Source organism: Typopeltis vanoorti, chromosome 13 (genome assembly GCF_054136105.1).
Source record: "Typopeltis vanoorti isolate ZY-2024b chromosome 13, IOZ_Tvanoo_1.0, whole genome shotgun sequence".
NCBI lineage: Eukaryota > Metazoa > Arthropoda > Arachnida > Uropygi > Thelyphonidae > Typopeltis > Typopeltis vanoorti.
In genome coordinates this window covers 32285639-32306202 of record NC_143561.1, presented here as the reverse complement: position 1 = coordinate 32306202, position 20564 = coordinate 32285639, and the positions used below count along the sequence as shown (strand labels likewise).

The 20564-nt window shown below is 36.4% G+C and overlaps 1 protein-coding gene across 1 annotated transcript in view; it reads left to right on the top strand.

Moving 5' to 3' along the window:
• Positions 1-20564, top strand: part of LOC150100034 (sterol O-acyltransferase 1-like) — a 296476-nt gene that overhangs the window by 39563 nt on the left and 236349 nt on the right. The window contains exons 4-5 of the mRNA XM_090402947.1: positions 15408-15458; positions 18249-18356. Of these exons, the coding sequence (XP_090259073.1) occupies positions 15408-15458; positions 18249-18356 (159 nt within the window). The remainder of the gene's footprint in view (positions 1-15407; positions 15459-18248; positions 18357-20564) is intronic.

The window sequence follows — 20564 nt, the reverse complement described above, 5'->3', positions numbered from 1 at the left end:
TTCATTTTTTCTTCAATAATCTTTGTGTATTTTAGTCTACAGTTCACATCTGAGAGCTGCTCAACTTTTATTCGCTTTAAAACTTTCTTACATGTTATTCTTTTCAATATGAAATTCAATTTTATCCTGCTCAAGACTAAATAGTGATCACTTCCAATTTCAAATCCTCTGTACACTCTGGTGTCTTGCACCAGGGAGAAAACATCACTATCAACAATAACATAGTCAATGAGACTTTCTTATTCCTTGCCTCTTCTCTCCATGTGAATTTGTGCACATTTTTATGTTGGAACATGGTGTTAGTAATAACCAGTCCATGTCCTGAGCAGAAATCCAACAGATATTTGCCATTATTATTAGCTTTGCTCTTTTCTCCAAATTTTCCCAAAATATTTTTGTATGTCTCACAATCATTTCCTACTCTGCTATTTAGATCCCCAACAAGGACCAACTTTTCCTTTTTAATTGTGTCAGTTGCTTTTTCTAAAGCATCAAAAAATTCATCCACTTCTACCTTAGTAGAACCTTCTGTGGGACCATAGGCACAAATAAGTCTCATTGTCCAGTTCTCCATTCTCATATTTGCCCACATTACTCTACTTGAGACTGCCTGCCATTCAAGAAGATTAGCCTCGTAATTTGTGTTGAATTCTATGGCTACATCTTCTTTTCCATCATTGTCATTGCCTGAATATAACATTTTGTATTTATTGCTCGGAAAGATCTCGCCAGTTTTTGTCTTTTTTGTTTCAGTCACCCCTATTATTTCGATCTGGTACTTATCCAATTCCTCAGCTAGCTATATTTCTTTGCCATTCAGGCTTCTTATGTTGATAGTACCGATCTTTAACTCTGGTGATGTTGAGTTGGGGTGTGTTTTCAGATTTGTTCCAGTAGCTGACTTTTCGCTGTTCGCCCTGGTTCCCTGGCGAAAACAATGGGGGCCTTGTTTAACCAGGCAACGCCCCAGCCGGCATGAAATTTTGTCATGTTGTACCATCATTTTTTATTTTGCTTTAACCAATAAGAATACAATTTGGTCGGCTAAATCCCACATTGCCAGCCCATCCTCGTTCGTTCAGCATCCAAGTAGATACCCAACAGGGTGCACCACGAGAAGGTGAGGATTGGACATTAGGTCAGAGGACCTGTTCTGTTCTCTGCATTCCTTTAAAGGCTATGTGGAGGTCTCCTCTCAGTTATACAGCTTTGGCCCTTAAGCACCCGTAATATTTTTGTTATTTGAAGAAATAAGTGCAAGATTTTTCCAATTATTATACTGTATTTTTTTTTTTAATAGTGTTTTCTATAGAAATAATTGATAATTTTATTATATCGAAATTGAGGATATTATGGATCCATCCATAGTTTATAAATCATAAACCAACTCTAGAAAGAATCTTAAATTTTGAAAATTTACCAGAGAACTTATGAGAACATAACTGGAATTGGAGTTGCCTTACTCACCAACTGCTGCACTGTTCATTTATGAAAAATAACTCTCTAAAATCAGATTGCGTTAGTATTGAATGAGGGTTCTTGTCATTTTAAGGTTTCTGCTTAATTTCGGGTAAGAACCAATAGCTTGAAATGTCTGTCAGACCCGTGAAAAACCTTAATCAAAAGAACTAATAAAAGGCAAATATACTGACACCTTGGACAGCACTTGTGTCTTTTAAGTTGTGTAAACCAAGGCAACTCTGATGCAAAGATTATATTCTCACAAGCTCTCAGGTCTGTTTTTGAAGCTTTCAAAGTTTCTATATACATATATGGGAATAGTCATACCCTGACTTACGCAAATCCGGAGTTATGCGGTTTCTTATATGTACGTATTCCTGTCCCGCTTCACATCTCACCACTAGTCATATCTTTCAGGCGGCGACCACATTCGGCAGTGTCGCACGTGCTATGAACAAGCACTGACGTGTTTCACGCAGTCTCCATTCATACACGATTTTTTATAGTCTACAAACCTTGCAATTGTTTAATGTTATGTTCTTGATAAAAATTTTATCACATAAAAAATAATAATGTCATCCAAAGAAGCAAGTCCGATTCTTCTACAGCTAGCAAGAAAAGAAAAACATTGACTTTGGAAACAAAACTCAACATTATTAATTATTTTGAAGGCAGAATGAAACTTTGTGAGCTAGCAAAGAAGTTCGATCTACAAGAATCCACAGTAAAAACAGTCATAAAGGAAAGGTTTACAGATTTTGGAGGACATAGATTCTAACGAGGAACGAGTTGTAGCTACAAGGCAAGGAATAAAAAAATCATTAGCTTGCTATGAAGAAATTTTGCGTGACAAGAAAAAGACATTATGCCATCAGACGAATCTATTAGATTTTATGAAACCATCGACATCGAAATAACTTTCTTTCTTTTATGTACAAAAAACTACAATTATGATTATATTTCTTAAAAAATATAGGTGTTTTTGTAAACCTTTTGGTTCCAATTGTATGTTTGTATATATAAATTACATGCAAAATTATACCCCGAGTTATGCGAATTCGACTTGTGCACTTTTTGTTGGTCCCACCTACCGCATAACTTTGGGGTTTTACTGTATGTATATATATATTTTTTTTCTTCATATGGTTGCTTGGTTAGGTGAAGTATATTATTACATATTTTTTAATCTTCTTCATTCTGCAATTTGGCCAAAGTACATACTGAATATTTGGCTGAAGCATAATGAATTAAATTTTACAAACAAATGTTTTCAACAAAAAAAATATACACACATTAAAATTTTTATCAACGTTTAATGAGTGGCTATTTTTTTTCTCCAAAACATTTGTTTTTAAAAATTTAATTAGTATGTTTCAGCCAAATATTTGGTGCTTTGGCAAAATCTTAATTCAGTGCATCCTAGTAATTTCTAATTAAATAATTGCTCATATTTAAGAATAGAAAGTCAGACAGCATAATATTTCAATATACATTTTTAGGTATGCTTTCATCATCACTGATTGCCTTCTTCACTATATTCTTCCACCTTCTTCGTTCAGTGTCACAGTTATGTAAACCCATTCCTTGCAGTTCTTTATGTCGTCTATCCATTCTCTGTATGGTGTACCTCTTCTGTTTACACCATCCATAATACGAAACACAAATGTTTTTATCTTCCAGTACTCACTCATTCTACATATGTGTCCAAATAATTACAGCTTCCGTTATATCTTTTGCATTAAATTCTCCTTTGGTTGTATCTTCCAATAGAACTCTTTGTTTGTGATTTTCTTTACCCATTCTATTCTTAGAATTTTCCTGTAACATGTTCTTTCAAATACCAAAATTCTTTGTCTTGATTCCTTATTTATTACCCATATTTCAGATCCATACAATACATGGCTAAAGATGCATGTTTCTAATACTTTTAATTTTGTTTGCAGACTGATCACTTTACTTTTCCAGATGCTATCCATGGCCTTCAGATTTATTCTTCCCTTTGCAATTCTGATCTTTATTTCTTTTTTACAGTCCAAATCATATGTCATTTTACTTCCCAAATATCCGAATTGTTCTACATTTTCTGTATCAATTCCATCCACCTGTACCTTTTTGTTTCATGTCCTTCTCACCAAATACCATTGTCTTTGTTTTTTTTTTCCAAGTTCATAACAAGTCCAAATCCTTTCCTTTCCTCATTTAACAGTTTCAATGTTTTTTGTAGTTCTCTTTCATCTTCTTCAATAATAACAGTGTCATCTGCAAATCTTAGATTGTTAATTCTCATTCCTTGTACTGATATTCCTTTTGCATCTTCCTTCATTTTATCCATTCTCTTTCAAAATGTGCGATGAAAATGCTTGGTGATATTGAGTCCCCCTGTCTAGTACCTCTGTTTGTTCTAAACCATTTCCCCTATTCTAACTGCTGCCACTGCATTCTTATAAATATCTTTTAATATAGTTATTAGTTTTCTGTCAATTCTACATGATTCTAGCACTGCTAATGTCACTTTATCCAAGGAGATGTGCTTTGCATTATGAGAGATACTGAGACAAGGAGTGATGAGAGCTTGGTCTACCTTTTGCTTCGAGTTGCCTGGTGTTGTAACACCTTACCTCAGTCCTGAAGATATTTTCACCTGAAACTTACACTTGGATAAAGGATTAAACTAAATTTATTATAGTCTAACCAAGTGCAAAATAAACTTCCAACATCCTTCTCTAAATCCAGAGTAATTATAATAAGGTAGTACACCTGTTGGCAATTCATATAGGTAAATATGACCTCTCCTATTGCTTCTGCCTTAGTATCTCCACGTTTGGGTGTGCCTCCCACTGACAAGACTTCAATAAAGGTCGAAACCGATCTGGGTAGTGGTCCTTCCCCTTAATGCATAGCAGTATACATGTCCAAAAGGAGATGTGTTTTGCATTATGGGAGATACTGAGACAAGGAGTGATGAGAGCTTGGTCCACCTTTGCTCTGAGTTGCCTGGTGTTGTACCACCTTACCTCAGTCCTGAAGATATTTTCAGGTGCAAACTTTGTTTGCTTGCACTTGGATAAAGGATTAAACTAAATTTATTATAGTTTAACCAAGTGCAAAATAAACTTCAAACAAATGTGTATGTAAGATGCAAAAAATATAATATTTGCAATTAATTTTTGCAATATTTGCTGTGTATGTTTTGTTAAATATTATAATAATATATGTCTATATTATGATTTTTTTCGAGGGGGGCCGTGAAATATTTTAATTTTTCCGAAGGGGGGGGGGCCCTGATATCCAGAAGTTTGGGAAGCAGTGATCTAGAGATTTGGAGATGTTGATGGATAGGGAGTTTAAATTCCAAGGGCATGTAGCAAAAGTAGCTTAAGTAGCTCATAGGATTACATAGGTTGTGGACGAATGTATTTCTACTTGTACTAACAAGTAGAAATAACAAAGTTATCATTCCTCTTTATAATGCTTTGGTGTGACTGTATTTGGATTACTCTGCACAAGTTTGGTTGCTGGGATTTCTTGGGGATGAAGAAGTGGAGCATCCGGATGCAAATTACCAGAGACCCATCACCAAGATGGTCATAGGTCTCTGGAATATTCACTGAGAGGATGACTTACAGGTTTGTGGGTTGTCGAAGTTGGTTAATAGGCAAAAAAGAGGATTAATTTATTTTTTATTTAGCATTTGGCCCCTGCAGTACTGTTTAATACAGGGTGGCCATAAAATAACTTTCCCTCTTTGGAGGCATCTGTAGCTAAAACCAATAAACAGAATGAGATCAAATTTTATATTGAGACATTTGAAGGCATGGGGAGATGATTTCTGCGAAAATAGATTTAGTACCAAAAGATGCCGATGGGGAAATTTTGGCACTGGCAGAGCTGAAAACAGTCAAATATTTGCAGTAAACGCAGGTAAAAAGGATTATGCATATTTTACTGTGCATATGTGAGAGCAGCACCACCAAATCCACTTAAAAAAGGATTGGAACGTTCAGGCAGTTATTCGAATGACTGATGAATTGTGCTAAATATGTGTCTTACCTTGCCTCAGCATGCTTTACTCGTTAAGTTGTTTTGCCTTAAACAGTGCAATGCCCTAGTGTTCCTTCGGGAATTTAGAAGGCTTCATAACTCGCGTACAGGTCCTATGTCAGCTGTAGCACTGAGAGCTATGATTAATAAGTTTGAAGAAACTGGATTACTACAAGTTAGACCTGGCAGAGGATGTCAAGCAGTGCAAGAAGAGACAGTAACAGACATTGCTACTGCAGTGTTCAACGATACAGGGACCAGTACTGGTCCAAATGCTCATGCCATAGCTCGCAAACTTCATATGGCTTATGGTACAGTCTGGAAAATCTTACAGAAAATGCTTCACTTCTATCCGTATAAGTTCAGTTGTGTGCAAGCACTAACTACCGCAGATTATGATAAGCGCATGACCTTCGCACTAACGTTTCTTGCCCGAATGGAGGTCGACAATGACTGGCCTTGGAGAATACTGTGGGGGTGATGAGGCTCATTTTTATCCGAATGGTTCGGTCAACGTTACAGAATTTGGGCATCTGAACATCCCCAAGTGATCCAGCAATTACCACTGCATTCTCCAAAAGTAACCGTGTGGTGTAGCTTCACAGCCGATTTTATAATAGGACCATACTTTTTTGAGCATATTATCCCTACAGGTCCTGTAACCTGCTCCATTACTGGAGAGATTTATTGATGAATGCTGGAAAATTTTGTCATCCCTGCATTGCAGCATATACAGTGTTTGGACTCCATAATTTTTATGCAGGATGGAACACGGCTACACATTGAACGTTCAGTACAGCACCTTTTACACCAGCATTTCAGTAATGAGAGGGTTATCAGTCAGTTCTTTCTGACGACATGGCCGCCTCGATCCTTGGACATCACTCCATATGACTTTTGGCTGTGGGAGGATATTTGAAATCCGTTGAGTGTATGTTGGTGGTGTTCCCAACTTGCATATCTTGAAAGAGAACATAAAACAGGCTGTTATGAACATCCAATCTGACTCCTTACGCTCAGCTGTAGAGCATATCGCACACCGGATGCAATTTGTTGTACACAAGAAAGGTTAGCACATTGAAAATCGTGTATGTGGTCCAGGGGCCCCTGATTCTGATGAATAAAACATTATTTCCTGTGAGTTCAATCACTACATTAATTTCTGCATCTCTCACAAGTTGTTGTTTTAGTTTAATAATTATTATTCTTATTATCATTGTAACATGCCACATATCCAGCTGGAATGAGTGATGAGGCTATCGCTTACACTGTCGAAATTTTATTATTCCATTTTATCTGCCTTTGATGTAATTATCTGCTTGTTTTCAGCTCTTCCAGCACCAAAATTTCCCCTATCAACAATTTTGGTACTAAATCTTTTTTCATGGAAATCATCTCCCCATGACTTCAAAAGTCTCAATATAAAATTTGGTCTCATTCCATTTATTGGTTTTAGCTACAGATGCCTCCAAAGAGAGAAAGTTATTTTATGGCCACCCTGTAGAATAAAAAATAGCATATGATCACAAGTATAAAAATATAATTGCAAATCTAAGTTTGTGATCCACTTCAGTGCTGATGGTACAGCTTGGAGGAAGTCAGACCATTCACCTTGAGCAGGTTTCATTCATTGGGATGATTTGACAAATTATTTAGCAGCACCACAGTCATATTAAGGATAAAGATACTTTCCCTACTTGAATAGCAAATCTGCACATATTCCATGTTTCGTGCAAATCCTGTTTATAGTTGCACATTTTATAGAGAAAGTCGAGAATGAGAGTTTGGTTATTAATACTTCAAACCACATTTGTAGTTGAGAGAACTGTCAGTGTTTGTATCCTGCCATCTTATCTACTCTTCTCTGGCAATAAAATTATTTTTGATTAAATTTTCTTCTTGTATTGGTATTCGCCAAGATTTTAATCTATTAATTCTCAAGTATGGAGTGTCCTTGTGCACAGCACAGGAGGAAGAGGATTGTTATTTATTTTCTTGTACTTTTGTAGGGGAGAATCAGATGTTTGGAAGCTTCATGATGAGATGTTGCACAGGGCAGGAAGCTAATAAGTATTCATTGATCTGATTGCAGCAGTTATCATCCATAGGGTTTTATTAAGCTGGGTGTCAATGAGTTTTGCATGTGGATTGCTGAGTGAAACAGGCGAACAATATTCAGCTACAGAGAATACCAAACATAGAGCTGATAAGGTAGCAGAGGATCTACAAACTTTTTGAATGATGTTATTTTGTGTTTTATTCTAGCTGCTGTATTCTCCAAGTGTTTCTTGTAAGATAGGTGTTTCTTGCAGTTTAATGTGACATCTAAATACTTGGGAAACATGTTTTGTTATGATGTAGTGCCATTTAAGGTGACCTGAAGATCTGTGTTTGCCAGCCTGTTATTTAGACAGGACACTTGAGTTTTATCCATATTTAGGCATAGTCTCCATTTATTAAAATAATCTCTCTTAGGATTTGTAGGTGAGATGTTGGTTTCTTCCATAATTTTTAAATAAACCATGTCTGGTAGCAAGAGCAATGTCATCTGCATAACAGCATTTTCTGGCTTGCATATCAGGGAGGATTGAAATATACATATTAAAAAGGAGAGGGACTAACACAAATCTCTGGGGTAGACATTTTTTAATTTTTTTCTGCTTGCTGCCTTTTTCTAAAATCCTTGGAAATATCTATTGCTTAGCATACTGTTTACTAAATGAATAGTGGTTAAGCAAGGAATAACTTCAACAAGTTTGTTAGACCCTCCCTCCAAACAGTGTCATAAGTCACTGTGAGATTGATTAATGCTGCAACTGTTTTCAAAAACCTGCTTCTATAAATGTCAACGAAAGGACCTGATAACATGAACTATGGTTGAGCCTAAAACCTGCCTGTTTTATAGGTATTTAATTCACAATAGAGTATGGTTAATTCTGTTAAAAATAAGCCTTTCCAGGAGTTTGTGTGTAGCTAAGTAGTGCAATAGGTCTATAGCTCTAGGGTTTGATTCTTTGGTTTACCAGGTTTTAGCAAAGTGATGATCTTTCTCTTCTTAACTGTTTTGGCAAAATTCCATTTTCAGTATATCAGAAAAGAATTGTGCAAGTCACTTTTTGGCATTTGTTCCCATGTTCAGGAGAAATTCTGTATGGATGCCATCAAAACCTTGAGCATTCCTAATTTTTACATTTCTCAGTGCTAACTGAATATCTTCAGTAGAGAAAGAACTTGAATTCTGATTATGATGGGCAGTCAGAATGATTTAAGTTGGTAAAGTTCTGTTTTAATAAATTCTGTGTGCTTTTTTTTTGTCATTCATAGATCTTCAAATATTTATGATATCATTCTTCTGGTTCCCATCTGCCATACGGCCGTGGGAGGGTAGCTATATGCTACCATTCTAGGGAGATGATTATGAGCAAGGTGGTTTCCCGTTGCCTTCCTTGCCGTAAGTATTTATGACTGTAAATACTGTGTGTTCACGGGGGCCGGTTTGCCTGCTTGCGGGATGAAAAACTCCAGATAAACTGGCGGAAAAAACCCTGCTGCCCACGCCCAAGACCGGCTAACTTGGCTATGGCTGAGGAAGATCCTTAAGCTCCTCACGTCGTGGACGGGAATCGAACCTAGGACACTCCTTCCCCAGGCATATGGTTGCGAAGCGCAAAGCCACTAGGCTAACCGCACGGACATGATATCATTGGCTATCCTATTTAATGTAATTTCAAGTTTAATATGTTTAATAAGCCTTTCCTTGTGGTTGGAAGAGGATGATTTTCATTATTGCATAATACAATGCTTAGGTTGCGTGTGTAGAGGCTTAAGTGCTGTGAAGACATAATGTTGGAGGTTTAATGGATTTTTTACAACACTAAGAAAGGATTAAAAAGAATTTAATACTTCCTATATTTCGTCCTAGTCACTAGGACATCTACGGGGATTACAAAAATAACTAATGTAACATAACACAAATATCATACAATACTAAGCCCAGCCACGTGGGTGACACTAAAGTCCTATCTAGGTGGAGCGCCCTCTAAGGGCGGTAGTAGGTGGCCTGGAATGTAAGGTGGGATCTCTGGTGATGAATGTTTCCCAAATTTTCGGAAGCTTAATGCAACCGTATTTATTAAGATTTGGTTGATTTCTAAGAGCTGCTGCTGCTTCTAAGAATAGTCTCTCTTTCTTGAATTTGCTGTGATGGAGCATGGTGGTTTTCTTCCATGATACTCTGTGGGTGGTGTCCAAGACATGGTCAGCCAAGCCTAAATGGCCATAGTTGTGTTTGAAGATGTAAGACTTGTGTTCCTCTAGGTGGATGGATGCTGATCTGCCTGTCTGTCCAAAGTACGTCAGCTTACAGGAACAGGGTACTTTGTAAACTCCAGGCAGAGAGAGAGAGGAGGGAGCTGATCTTTTGTAGAACGGATAAGGGGTAGTAAGTTTGTGGTGGGGTTTATATGCTGTGTGTAGGTTGTACTTTTTTAGAATCTTGGCTATTTTTTCGGATGTGCCACGGATGTAGGGTATGGTGATGGTATTTTTAAATTCTTGTTGACGAGAAGGACCGGAAATGGGAGAGGGACTAATTATTTTTTTGATACTGTGATTGCTGTAGCCATTGGAGAGGAAAGTGTTGTGTATGTAGTTAAGCTCAGTAGTGAGGGCGGTTCCACTTGAACAAAGATTGTGGGCTCTCTTGGTAAGAGTTTTAATAATGCCATATTGTTGAGAGGGGTGGTGGTGTGAGAGTTTGTGAATGTATCTGCCTGTGTGTGTGGGTTTTCTGTATACAGTGAAGGCAAGTGTATCATTAGGTAGGCGTGTGACTAAGGTGTCTAGGAAGGGTAAACAATTGTTCTTTTCCTTTTCCATAGTAAACTGGATTCTTGGATGTAGGCTATTGAGATGACTGAGGAAGGAGTCTAATGTGTCTGGGCCATGAGGCCAAATAGAGAACACATCATCTACATGCTAATTTCTATATGGAAGATTTTGAAAAACAAGCCATAGACTCAGCCCCACTCAAACCTTCTATCTGGCTAAGATATGTAGATGATGTGTTCTCTATTTGGCCTCATGCCAAATAGAGAACACATCATATTTGTGTTATGTTACATTAGTTATTTTTGTAATCCCTGTAGATGTCCTAGTGACTAGGATGAAATATAGGAAGTATTAAATTCTTTTTAATCCTTTCTTAGTGTTCTAAAAAATCCATTAAACCTCCAACATTAATGCTTAGGTTGGGTTATACTTCCTGTTGTTGAACTCTGAATGGTCTTGTTACTTCGTATCGGCAAATCATTCAGATTTCAACAAGCACACCTCAGCAAACTGAATATTTTATAGTAGAAGGTACTTGTATTTAGTCAAAATCAAATAATATATTTCAAAGGTGTGAAATTATAAGATAATGAAATATAACACTAAGAATGTATCAGTTTATAAATTTGTAAAGAAGTATATCAGATTGGAATTATATTGTGTTATTTAGATTTTTTTTAAATGAATTATAAATCAAAATTTAGTATTATACAGTGCAGCTGAAATTAACTTGAATGTTCCACTGAACAAAGTGTAAGAGTGGGTCCAAAGGTTTGGTACTTGTTAGTGTAAGCTCCTGAGGCTGCGTAATACTAGGAACAGGTGTGTGCAATAACAGTTCCGTGATTCCTACCACACAAAAAGTGCTGACATCATCGGAGATCGAGACTAGCATAGCGCTGCACAAGGGTTTCAGGAGGAGATAGGGGGCATTATGTGATGAATAATATAAGTGATTGCAGGAGGAGGAACAAGGCTTTTTTTCCCGGGATTCGAGGTCGTGAGGAGGTCCAATCGAGGTAGCGGTTTCCAGGCAGAACAGTGGGCGAGAATGCGTGGCAACGGGAAATTTGAATCGAGCAGTCCATGAAACTATGGACGGAATTCCAGCGCGATGCAGCTAACGCTTTCATTACAAGCAGGTGCTATGTCGTAGATGTTCCCGTAAAGTCCTCAGATGACAAAGGCAGCCATTGAGTGGATAGAGGATAGCCACTTAGCAGGAATTTAATGCCGCGAGTGATCCAAACAAGAAATCAAACCTCGGATACTTCCACAACAGTATTAACAAGCAGACCCATTCAGTAATCGAGTGAAGGTAATGTAAACGTTTGTTATTTATGTTTTGGGAGCCTGTTTGTATGAAGAGATTTAGATGCAAGAAGTATGAAATGTCAGAACAATATTAACTTGTGAACTCTTAAGTGATTGTTCCAGTAGGCTATAACCAGATATCGAGATTGTTTAAATGAGTTTAACAGAATTGTAGAGAGAGGAATTATGAGCCATAAATTAATGATAATTTAACTTAGTGTCCCCAGATTTATAGAGGGAATTGTTAGATGAGTGATTTGTGTTAACAAAGATTAAGTTTAGCAACTTACTAGATATCAAATTTTGCATGCATTAGGCAGCCCTTGAAAGAATCAAGTTTCCTAACTTAGCTTTTATGTATGATTGTAATCTTAGCAAGAGTGAGCTTATATAATTGTATAGTGTATTTAAAGTTGTAAAATATTTACACCACACTGAGTCTTGCCTGACTAAGAGCGTCAACTCACCACTCTAAAATTACGAACTTGTTGCAGGAGGGTAAGGTTAAGTTGAGAGGTTTTGCCACGACTGTCTGAGGGAGTTAACAGGTGTTTATATATTTGGGTTATTGGAATTGTCTCCCTGAATAGTGCATTTTATTATTATAGGACATAGACTGGCACAGTCATTAAAAAATATAAATGTGTTTATGCCTAAAAAGGAGATAGGACCAAAAATTCAGGCCAGTATTTAGAGCAACTGCATAGTAAGTTTGATTGATGCGATTTAAGTGAATTTGCATAAATATCGACACAACAGTTTTCTGAGCAGCAGATCTGAATGTTCTCTCATCTTTAAATTAAAGATTAATCGGAGATTACGTTCTTCCCCTTTGACTAAAGCAATGCCAGTCATCGTTACTAGAATATTTCCAGTACTCATGATGGCTGAAGTCTTCTGCATATATCGATGGGTGATCTATGGTTAAAAGTACCTAATTTGGCCAGGGTGAAGACTTGGGGCTTGTACACATTGGTGATATTAATATTTTGATTAATAAAATTAATTTCAAAAAGTGCACATGCTCAATGCCATTTCAAATATATGTCACTATTCTGTGTGCTTGATGATATGTTGCTACCATGTTTCATAGGGAAGCAGTACATCATGTTCATATCAGAAGAAATCTGGAGAGGTAGTCATACTCTGTCCTGCTAATACCTTAAATATTTAACTGACAAATTTGGACAGAGAATGGCTGAAAATTTTTTGGATAGTCATGAAAAGGATTGTGTTCTTTAATCTCTTGAGACTGAATGCAGGAGCCAGGAGATCCTTGGATTAGACTGACAACCAGTTTTTGTTTTAGCTCATTTAGCATTACCCAGGGTGCACCATGAGCAGGTGAGATAGAAATGATAGAGCTGTATCAGTTACTAAAAGAGTTTTATAGGATCAATTCAAAGGAAATTTTTCTGCACACTTTTCTGGATGAGGGCAGGGGAGATAATTTATTCCTGGAAATTGAGTAAGAGTGTGGGTAGCAAGGCCATGAAGAAAATTTTTTTGGCTGGACAGTAGTGAATTAGTGGAATGGATTGCCAGTGTCTTTTGTAAGTTTTATCAGTGAGCATGTGCAAAGAGAGAGAGAGAGAGAGAGAGAGAGATGATAGGTATTGGATAGGTAGAATGATGGATAGAATGGGTAGAACATGAATAGAATTATCGGTCTCCCATGATGAGTTTTCAGGCCCTGATGAGATGCCTATGCAGTAATAATAATAATAATATTACAAGATTCAATGTTCTTTCTCCACTAGTCCTTTCATTATGTGCTGCTTAAAGTAGTTTTTGCTCAGTAATAACTATAAATTCCCTTTCCCTTATCTTGCATGCTTGCTCTTCACTTCAGTCTATATCTCCATAGTTGAAATCATACATAATAATAGTACTACTTGTATCCATAAACTTTTATTTGTCTATGCAGTTTACAGTAATCTTCAAAAGAGCCATGGATGCTGCTCATACTCACATTCTGTTCCTGTAGGGGTATCCTCTTCAGTTAGCCAGATTTCACTAAATCTGATCATTTTTGATCCTATATTTTTTTTTTTACAAATGCTAAAAATTCATTGCTCTTAATACTTCTGGCATTATCTAACCCATATGATAACCAGCCACCAGGAGCTTATGTGTATTCAAGTAACTCTTAAAACCTTACTGGTTCAAAGAGCTGAAAATCCTTAACCCATGCTGCAATCATTGTTTATTATTATTATTATTACGTGACACCTCTAGGGAGTCCAAAGACTCATCGAGGGAGGACACCTACTCTACGTCTCTCTGTCTCAATCACTCACAATCCACCAAGTACACCAACTATCTATTAGATAGATTAATATGTCTATCTCTTATTAACATTAGACCTCATTGCTGGAAGGTTTGAAATGTCACATAAAAAAGATCATCCACCCTGGCCTTAATCATTCATCAATTCTGTATTTATTATGCTCCCCAGCTGCTTTTCATGCAAAGACTCTACTCCTTATCCCTTGGCTCAATCCTCCTTATATAGATTTCATGGATGCCCCCTTCCCCCTCTATTCTGGGAAAAATCTCTCATATTAATTGGTAATATATGTTTAGTCATAGCCATCTATTACTTCCTATTCAAACAAATTTCGAGAATTTACCAGATAGCTTATCAGAATATCTTATATATAAATAAACCCTGTACATAACACCAAGGCAGCTTTGGTGCTGAAGATTATATTCTCATAAGTTGTCTGGTAAATTCTCAAAACATTTTTAAGTTTCCTTTTACATTTAGCTGTAAAATAGGTTGGGATTCCTAATATCTTTCATTTTAATATATATATATATATATATATATATATACCCTTTGGTATTATTAGGTCTAGCTACTCACTGATGAAGCCTCAAAAAAGGCTGAAACCGGTCTGGGTAGTGACCTCCTTCCATAATGTAATAACAGCATACATTTCCTAGGAAATGTGTTTTTACATTATGGAAAATACCTAAGAATAGCGATCTGAACTTCTCCACCTTTACAACGAGCTGCCCAATATTGTACTACGTACTAGGATCACTTGCATTTGCTAACGCTAGTGTCGCCGATACTTTATAGTTTACTATATATTCGGCAAGAAACTCTCTGATTCCAATCTTTGAGTTTCTTATTCGGTTTTAAAACTATGTGGGATTTAATATCCCCTTATTTTAAGTAATATATATATATATATTATTATTATATTTCTGCCTGGTTTTTGTATTTTAAGTAGTACAAACCAAGTCAACACTGATACCAAAGATTATCTTTTCATATGCTCTCTGGTAAATTCTCAAAGTTGCTCTTTACATTTGGCTATAAAATATGACTGGATTTATAATATCCTCGTTTTAATGTAGGAGTAATTGTGAGTAATCCTTCTCCAATCTGGTTGGCCAAATGTATAGTGCCATGGCTCTCTGTCTCTCTCATAGTAATGGGCCCTGGAGGGGGTTGAATCTCATGTTTCTGAATGTCTTACGTGGCACCACCAAAGAACCACCTTTGCTTATTGCAAGCCACAAGTGGCTTGAAAAAGTTCATTGTTTGGGAAAGCCTATAGAATTGGCTTTCCTGTTTCCTGATTATCTAATTAAAACATTGGTATATGTGATGTACATTAAAAAAAATATATTATTTTTTAATACTTATGACTATAATAGACAAAATAAATATAAAATACAAATACTGTGCACAAGCACAGGTTTGTATTTTATATTTATTTTGTTTAATAAACATTTATTTTTTTAAGGAAATCTAATTCATCAGAGAAGAAATTTGTTATTCAAAACTCATTACTTACGTAAGTACTTTTGTTTGTTCAGAATACATTATTATTATATTATACTAATCAAGAAATTCTTGTTTTTATTCTTAACCATGTATAAACAAACAAAATTTACATGTGATATACATACATGATATATTTACATGGTATAAAGACAGCTGTTGCAGAATGTGTGATGGAGATACTTAATGAACAATTCATAAAGGTCTTTCAATCTTGTGAATGTGACTTCATGGAGAGATTGAGAGCAGTAGATGATGGGGAGGAGAGACTGACTGTAATTGAACAACAGGTGTATGGGGAGTTGAGTAAACTAGATGTTAATAAGGCTGTGGGACTTGATAATATATTGCCACATATTCTGAAGGAATGTGCCAGGGAGTTGACACCTGTCTTGACATATTTTTTTGATATGAGTCTTGCACTTGGTCAAGTCCCTAAGGAGGGCAAGATTGTGCCATTCATAAAGGAGGTGATCGAACTCGAGCATCAAACTATAGACCTATCTGTGTGTCAAGTGTTGCGGTTAAGTTGTTGGAGAAGCTTGTGAGAACTAGGATCCAGAGTTGGGTTGACAACAATGGTATTATCATTGATGGACAGCATGGATTTTGCTAAAGGGAGGTTATGCTTTAGTAATCTACTTACTTATTACAATAAAGTGACTGCTTCCTTGGACAGAGGAGAAGGATACACAGTAATATACTTGGATTTCGCAAAAGCTTTTGATAGAGTACCTCATGATAAGTTGACAGTCAAACTAGAGCAGATGGGGTTGGATATTAGATTAGTGCATTAGATTGGAGACTGGCTATCTGATAGATATCAACAAGTTGTGTATTGGGGAGTGATATCCAGGAAAAGGAAAGTCGCTAGTGGAGTGCCTCAGAGATCTGTTTTGGGGCCATTACTGTTTAACTTGTATATTAACGATATAGGTGAAGATTTGGATGGAGATATTCAGTTGTTTGCAGATGATCCAGGGGAAGAACCATGAGGAGTAGTAAAGATGTTGTGGCCTTATAAGAAGACTTGAATTAATTGAGTGATTGGGTATGGAAATGGAGATGCGAGTTCATTGTTGCAAAATGTAAGGTTTTATTATTATTATTATTATTATTATTACCCCATGACCTGATGGAGTCAAAGTCTCATCCGGGAGGTCCTTTTATCACACACACAGCTCATCATGCCGTGCCTTGAACACATTCAAACTCCTTGCAGACACCACACTCTCAGGCAAGGCATTCCAATCATTTACAACTCTGCATGAAAAACACCTGCCTCTCACTCCCCTACTCACACCCTTTTTATATAGTTATGAAAGAAGATATGAATGATATGAAAGAAGAAATACATTTTCTCTTAAGAAAAGCTGTGCATGAATTAATTATTTTCTTGTTTCTTAGGAAGGACCTCTCACGATGAGTCTTTTGACTCCATGGAGGCCTGAATAATAATAATAATAATAATAAAAGAAAAACGGGTATGAGCTAAGTAATTATATTTTAATGGGCATTATTGAGATCAAAAGAAACTGGGACCTGTATTGTTTAACCTTTATATCAGTGACATTGTCAATGGATTGCAGGGGGTATATTCAGTTGTTTGCAGATGGTGTGAAGCTAGGAAGGGTTATTAGTACAGATGTGGCAGCCTTGCAAGAGGATTTGAATAAACTGGACTGATGGGCAAATGAATGGGGTTATCAGTTTAATGCAGCAAAAAGTAAAGTCTTGAAGTTTGGGATACATAGATGGGAGAATGCATACTCTGTTGTATGCAGCCTCCCATTGATGTACTGGAGGAACTAGGGGAAGCAAGAGATCTTGGGGGGGGGGGTGATGATTGATTGAAACCCGAAATTCAGGAAACATATTGCAAAGGTGGTGAAGGTAACCCAGAGGATTGCTGCAATACTGAGAAGGGCGCTGACCCACAAAGATAAGAGTTCTCATTCCATTGTATAAAGCCTTAATCAGATCATACTTGGACTATTGGTCTCAAATTTGGTCCCCATGATTTGAAGAGGATAAATTAACTGTGTGAAAGGATACAGAGGCAGATAACAAAGCGATTTCAGAACTGTAAAATGATAGTTAAGAGGACAGGCTGAGGGAATTGGGACTGCTGAGTTTGGTAGATAGAAGGACAGGTGATATAATTGAGACTTTTAAACTGTCGATAAGTAGTTACAGGGTTGACACTAGGGAGTTCTTTTGCTTGGTGGAACAGGGAAGGAACAAGGACAAGAACCATCACTGGAAGTTATGAAAGTAAGCTGTGAGCAAGAGGGTGAGGAGCGGTTTCTTTGCATGGAGGGTGGGTGAACCATGGAATGCATTGCCTGATATGGTGGGGAGAGCATGAACGGTCATTGAGTTCAAGCATTGGTATGATAGATTATTATTATTATTATGATTCAGGCCTCCATAGAGATCTGAATCATAATAGTTGGATAATTGAAGTACTATTACATAGTACCTCCTAAACAGGGGTATTACTTTTGTCAACCTTCATGATGATAGTGGTGTTTAGGCATAGAGAATTGAAGAGCTTGTACTTCTGAGAAGGGTATATTTAAAGGAGGAAGTTTGCTTTGTATAGGATTTGGGCAATCTCAAAATGTAATTTATTTGCTTCATCTGTGTAATTCTCTGTATAAATTCACAGTCTGTTTGTTGGAAAGCAGGTACATTATTCTCTGTCAGCCAGCCTGGCAAAGTTATAAACCAAATTTTGAATTGATATGATAACAAAAATGATATTTATGCATTTTTTAAAAGTATTTTACTTCTTTTTCAGGGAATTGCTCGAAGTCAATCATATTCAAACCATCTATAACATTTTTGTGTCCTTCCTAATGCTGCTGTTCGTGAACACAATATTGTTTGATTATGTACAGACAGGAAAGTAAGGGTTTTCTGTATATTAGAAAAACATTCTAAATGTTTCAGATATTAAATATTTTAATATTTTTATTGAATATCTTATGTATATCATGTTAATAGTAGAATTTCTCACCTCTGCATCATCTTGTAATTAATTGTTTTTAAGTACAGAAGAAATTACTGTTACTTAATTTACTGTTGCTTAATAAACTATGCATTTCACTTCTTCAAAATAGACATAAAAAATAAATGCCTCTGCTTCTCTTTTCTGATCTGTTTGGTAATCTATGACTTATCTTTTTCCAAAAATGTGTGACATCATCATTCACAGTCACGCATGAATAAGTATGATTGTCTTTCAAAAAGTTAATCTAATGGTAAGTATGAAGATGGCTGATGAGTGATCCGCATGGCTTTCTATCCAGGAGTCAATGATGGTTTCCTGCATTTTATATGTATTTTTGTGACTTAATTCACAACACCAAAAAATAAATAAAGAAAATAAAATAAAGAAAAACATTTCATTTATTTATTTAGCATCTGATATTGTAGTTTTTTTTTTTTCACTTGGTTATAGAGTAAATTATTCTTTCCAAGAAATTATATTGTTGTGCAATCTTTACCCAAGTATTAGCACATAAAGAATCTTCACAACTAGGCTACTTATATATAGAGGCTATTGGCTTCACATCAGTGCTTCAGTATCCCATAATGCAAAACATACTTCCTTTTGGTTGTGTATATTTCTAGCATTATGGAAGGAGATGGACTTTTTTTTCTTCTTATATTTATAAAATATATGACTTCTGTATTAATTCAACTTTGGTATCTCTCTCTCTCTCTCTCTCTCTGGATCTGGATTCCACTGATAAGACCTCAGTAAAGGTCAAAACCAGTCTGGAGTGATCCTTCCCATAATGCAGAGCAATATAGATATCCAAAAGGAAGTGTGCTTAGTATTATGGGATACTGAGGCAATTGATGTGAAGTCAACAGCTTCTGTATACAAGTAGCCTAGTTGTGAAGATACTTCATGTGCAAACTTTATTTGCTTACACTTGAGTAAATGACTAAACAAGAATATTTTCTTGGCAAGTATAATTTAGCAGCTGATATTTCAAATTTTGCATTGTGAAGATGCTGGTTATAAAATGAGTAAAATATCAGCTGCTAAATAAATAAATAATTTTAGTATTTTGTTCTTTTGGTGTCGTAAATTAAGCTGTAAAATTACAGTGATTAATTACCAACACCTAAGCTTATCCACACATTCCTATATCTAGAAAAGAATTAATCTAGGCATATGAGTATCAGAAATAAAGGAGTATAGTTTGTTGCCTTGGTTAATTATTGGGTCCTCATGTTGTAGGCATTAGTGAGACTTGGCTATCAGAAGCAGATGTACTAACTGGTATCGAGTGCAAAGAGTAAGGATAGACAGGAGTGGAGGGGGCATGTTGCTAATGATATCAATGTCTTGAATCCAGTTAGAGTTGAGACCTATGATTACAATACTAGGAACAATTTTTTCATGTAGCAGTGAGTTTGAAGCCATCTGGTGTAAGGTGGAGTCTAACAAGATTAAATACGCAGTGGGGTGTTGTACAGACCTGGTGGATTGGTTGCTAGTGACAAAGAAACGCATCAACAAATAAACATGATGGGTGTGAATAGAGTAATCATAATGGGAAACTTTAATTATCCGAACATTGATTGGTTAGCTATGAAATCGCATGAGAATGAAACTGAATTTATTAAGCTGTTGCCAGTGCTGACTTGAGGGTATGTGGTGCCCTAGGTCAGCTTGTGGTGCCCTTAGGTGTTTTATCAATGCATTGTAAGACAAGACAGGCATCATAAAATTCTTTATTGTTAAAAGCAGTTTATAGTTATTGCCAAAAAAAGTGTGTATAGAGCATTGGAGGGGGGGGGAACTGCTCTTATCACCTCTTCGACTCTCTGGTCCTCTTTAATACTATTACTTTTTTTATGATGTTGGTGCTCCTAGGCCGGTGCCTCTTGTGCCTAAGTCTAGAGCCAGCACTGGCTGTTCAAGACAATTTCCTCGAGCAGCATGTGACAGAAGGAACTCATGGTCAAAGAGCATTAGATCTAATTATGGTGTTGGGGGGGGGGGGTTCAGTTAAAGAATCTGCCTCCAGTTAGTGACAGTGATCATATGTTACTCACTTGGAAAGTGGCTAAGTTTATGAATGTTCCATTCAGAAAA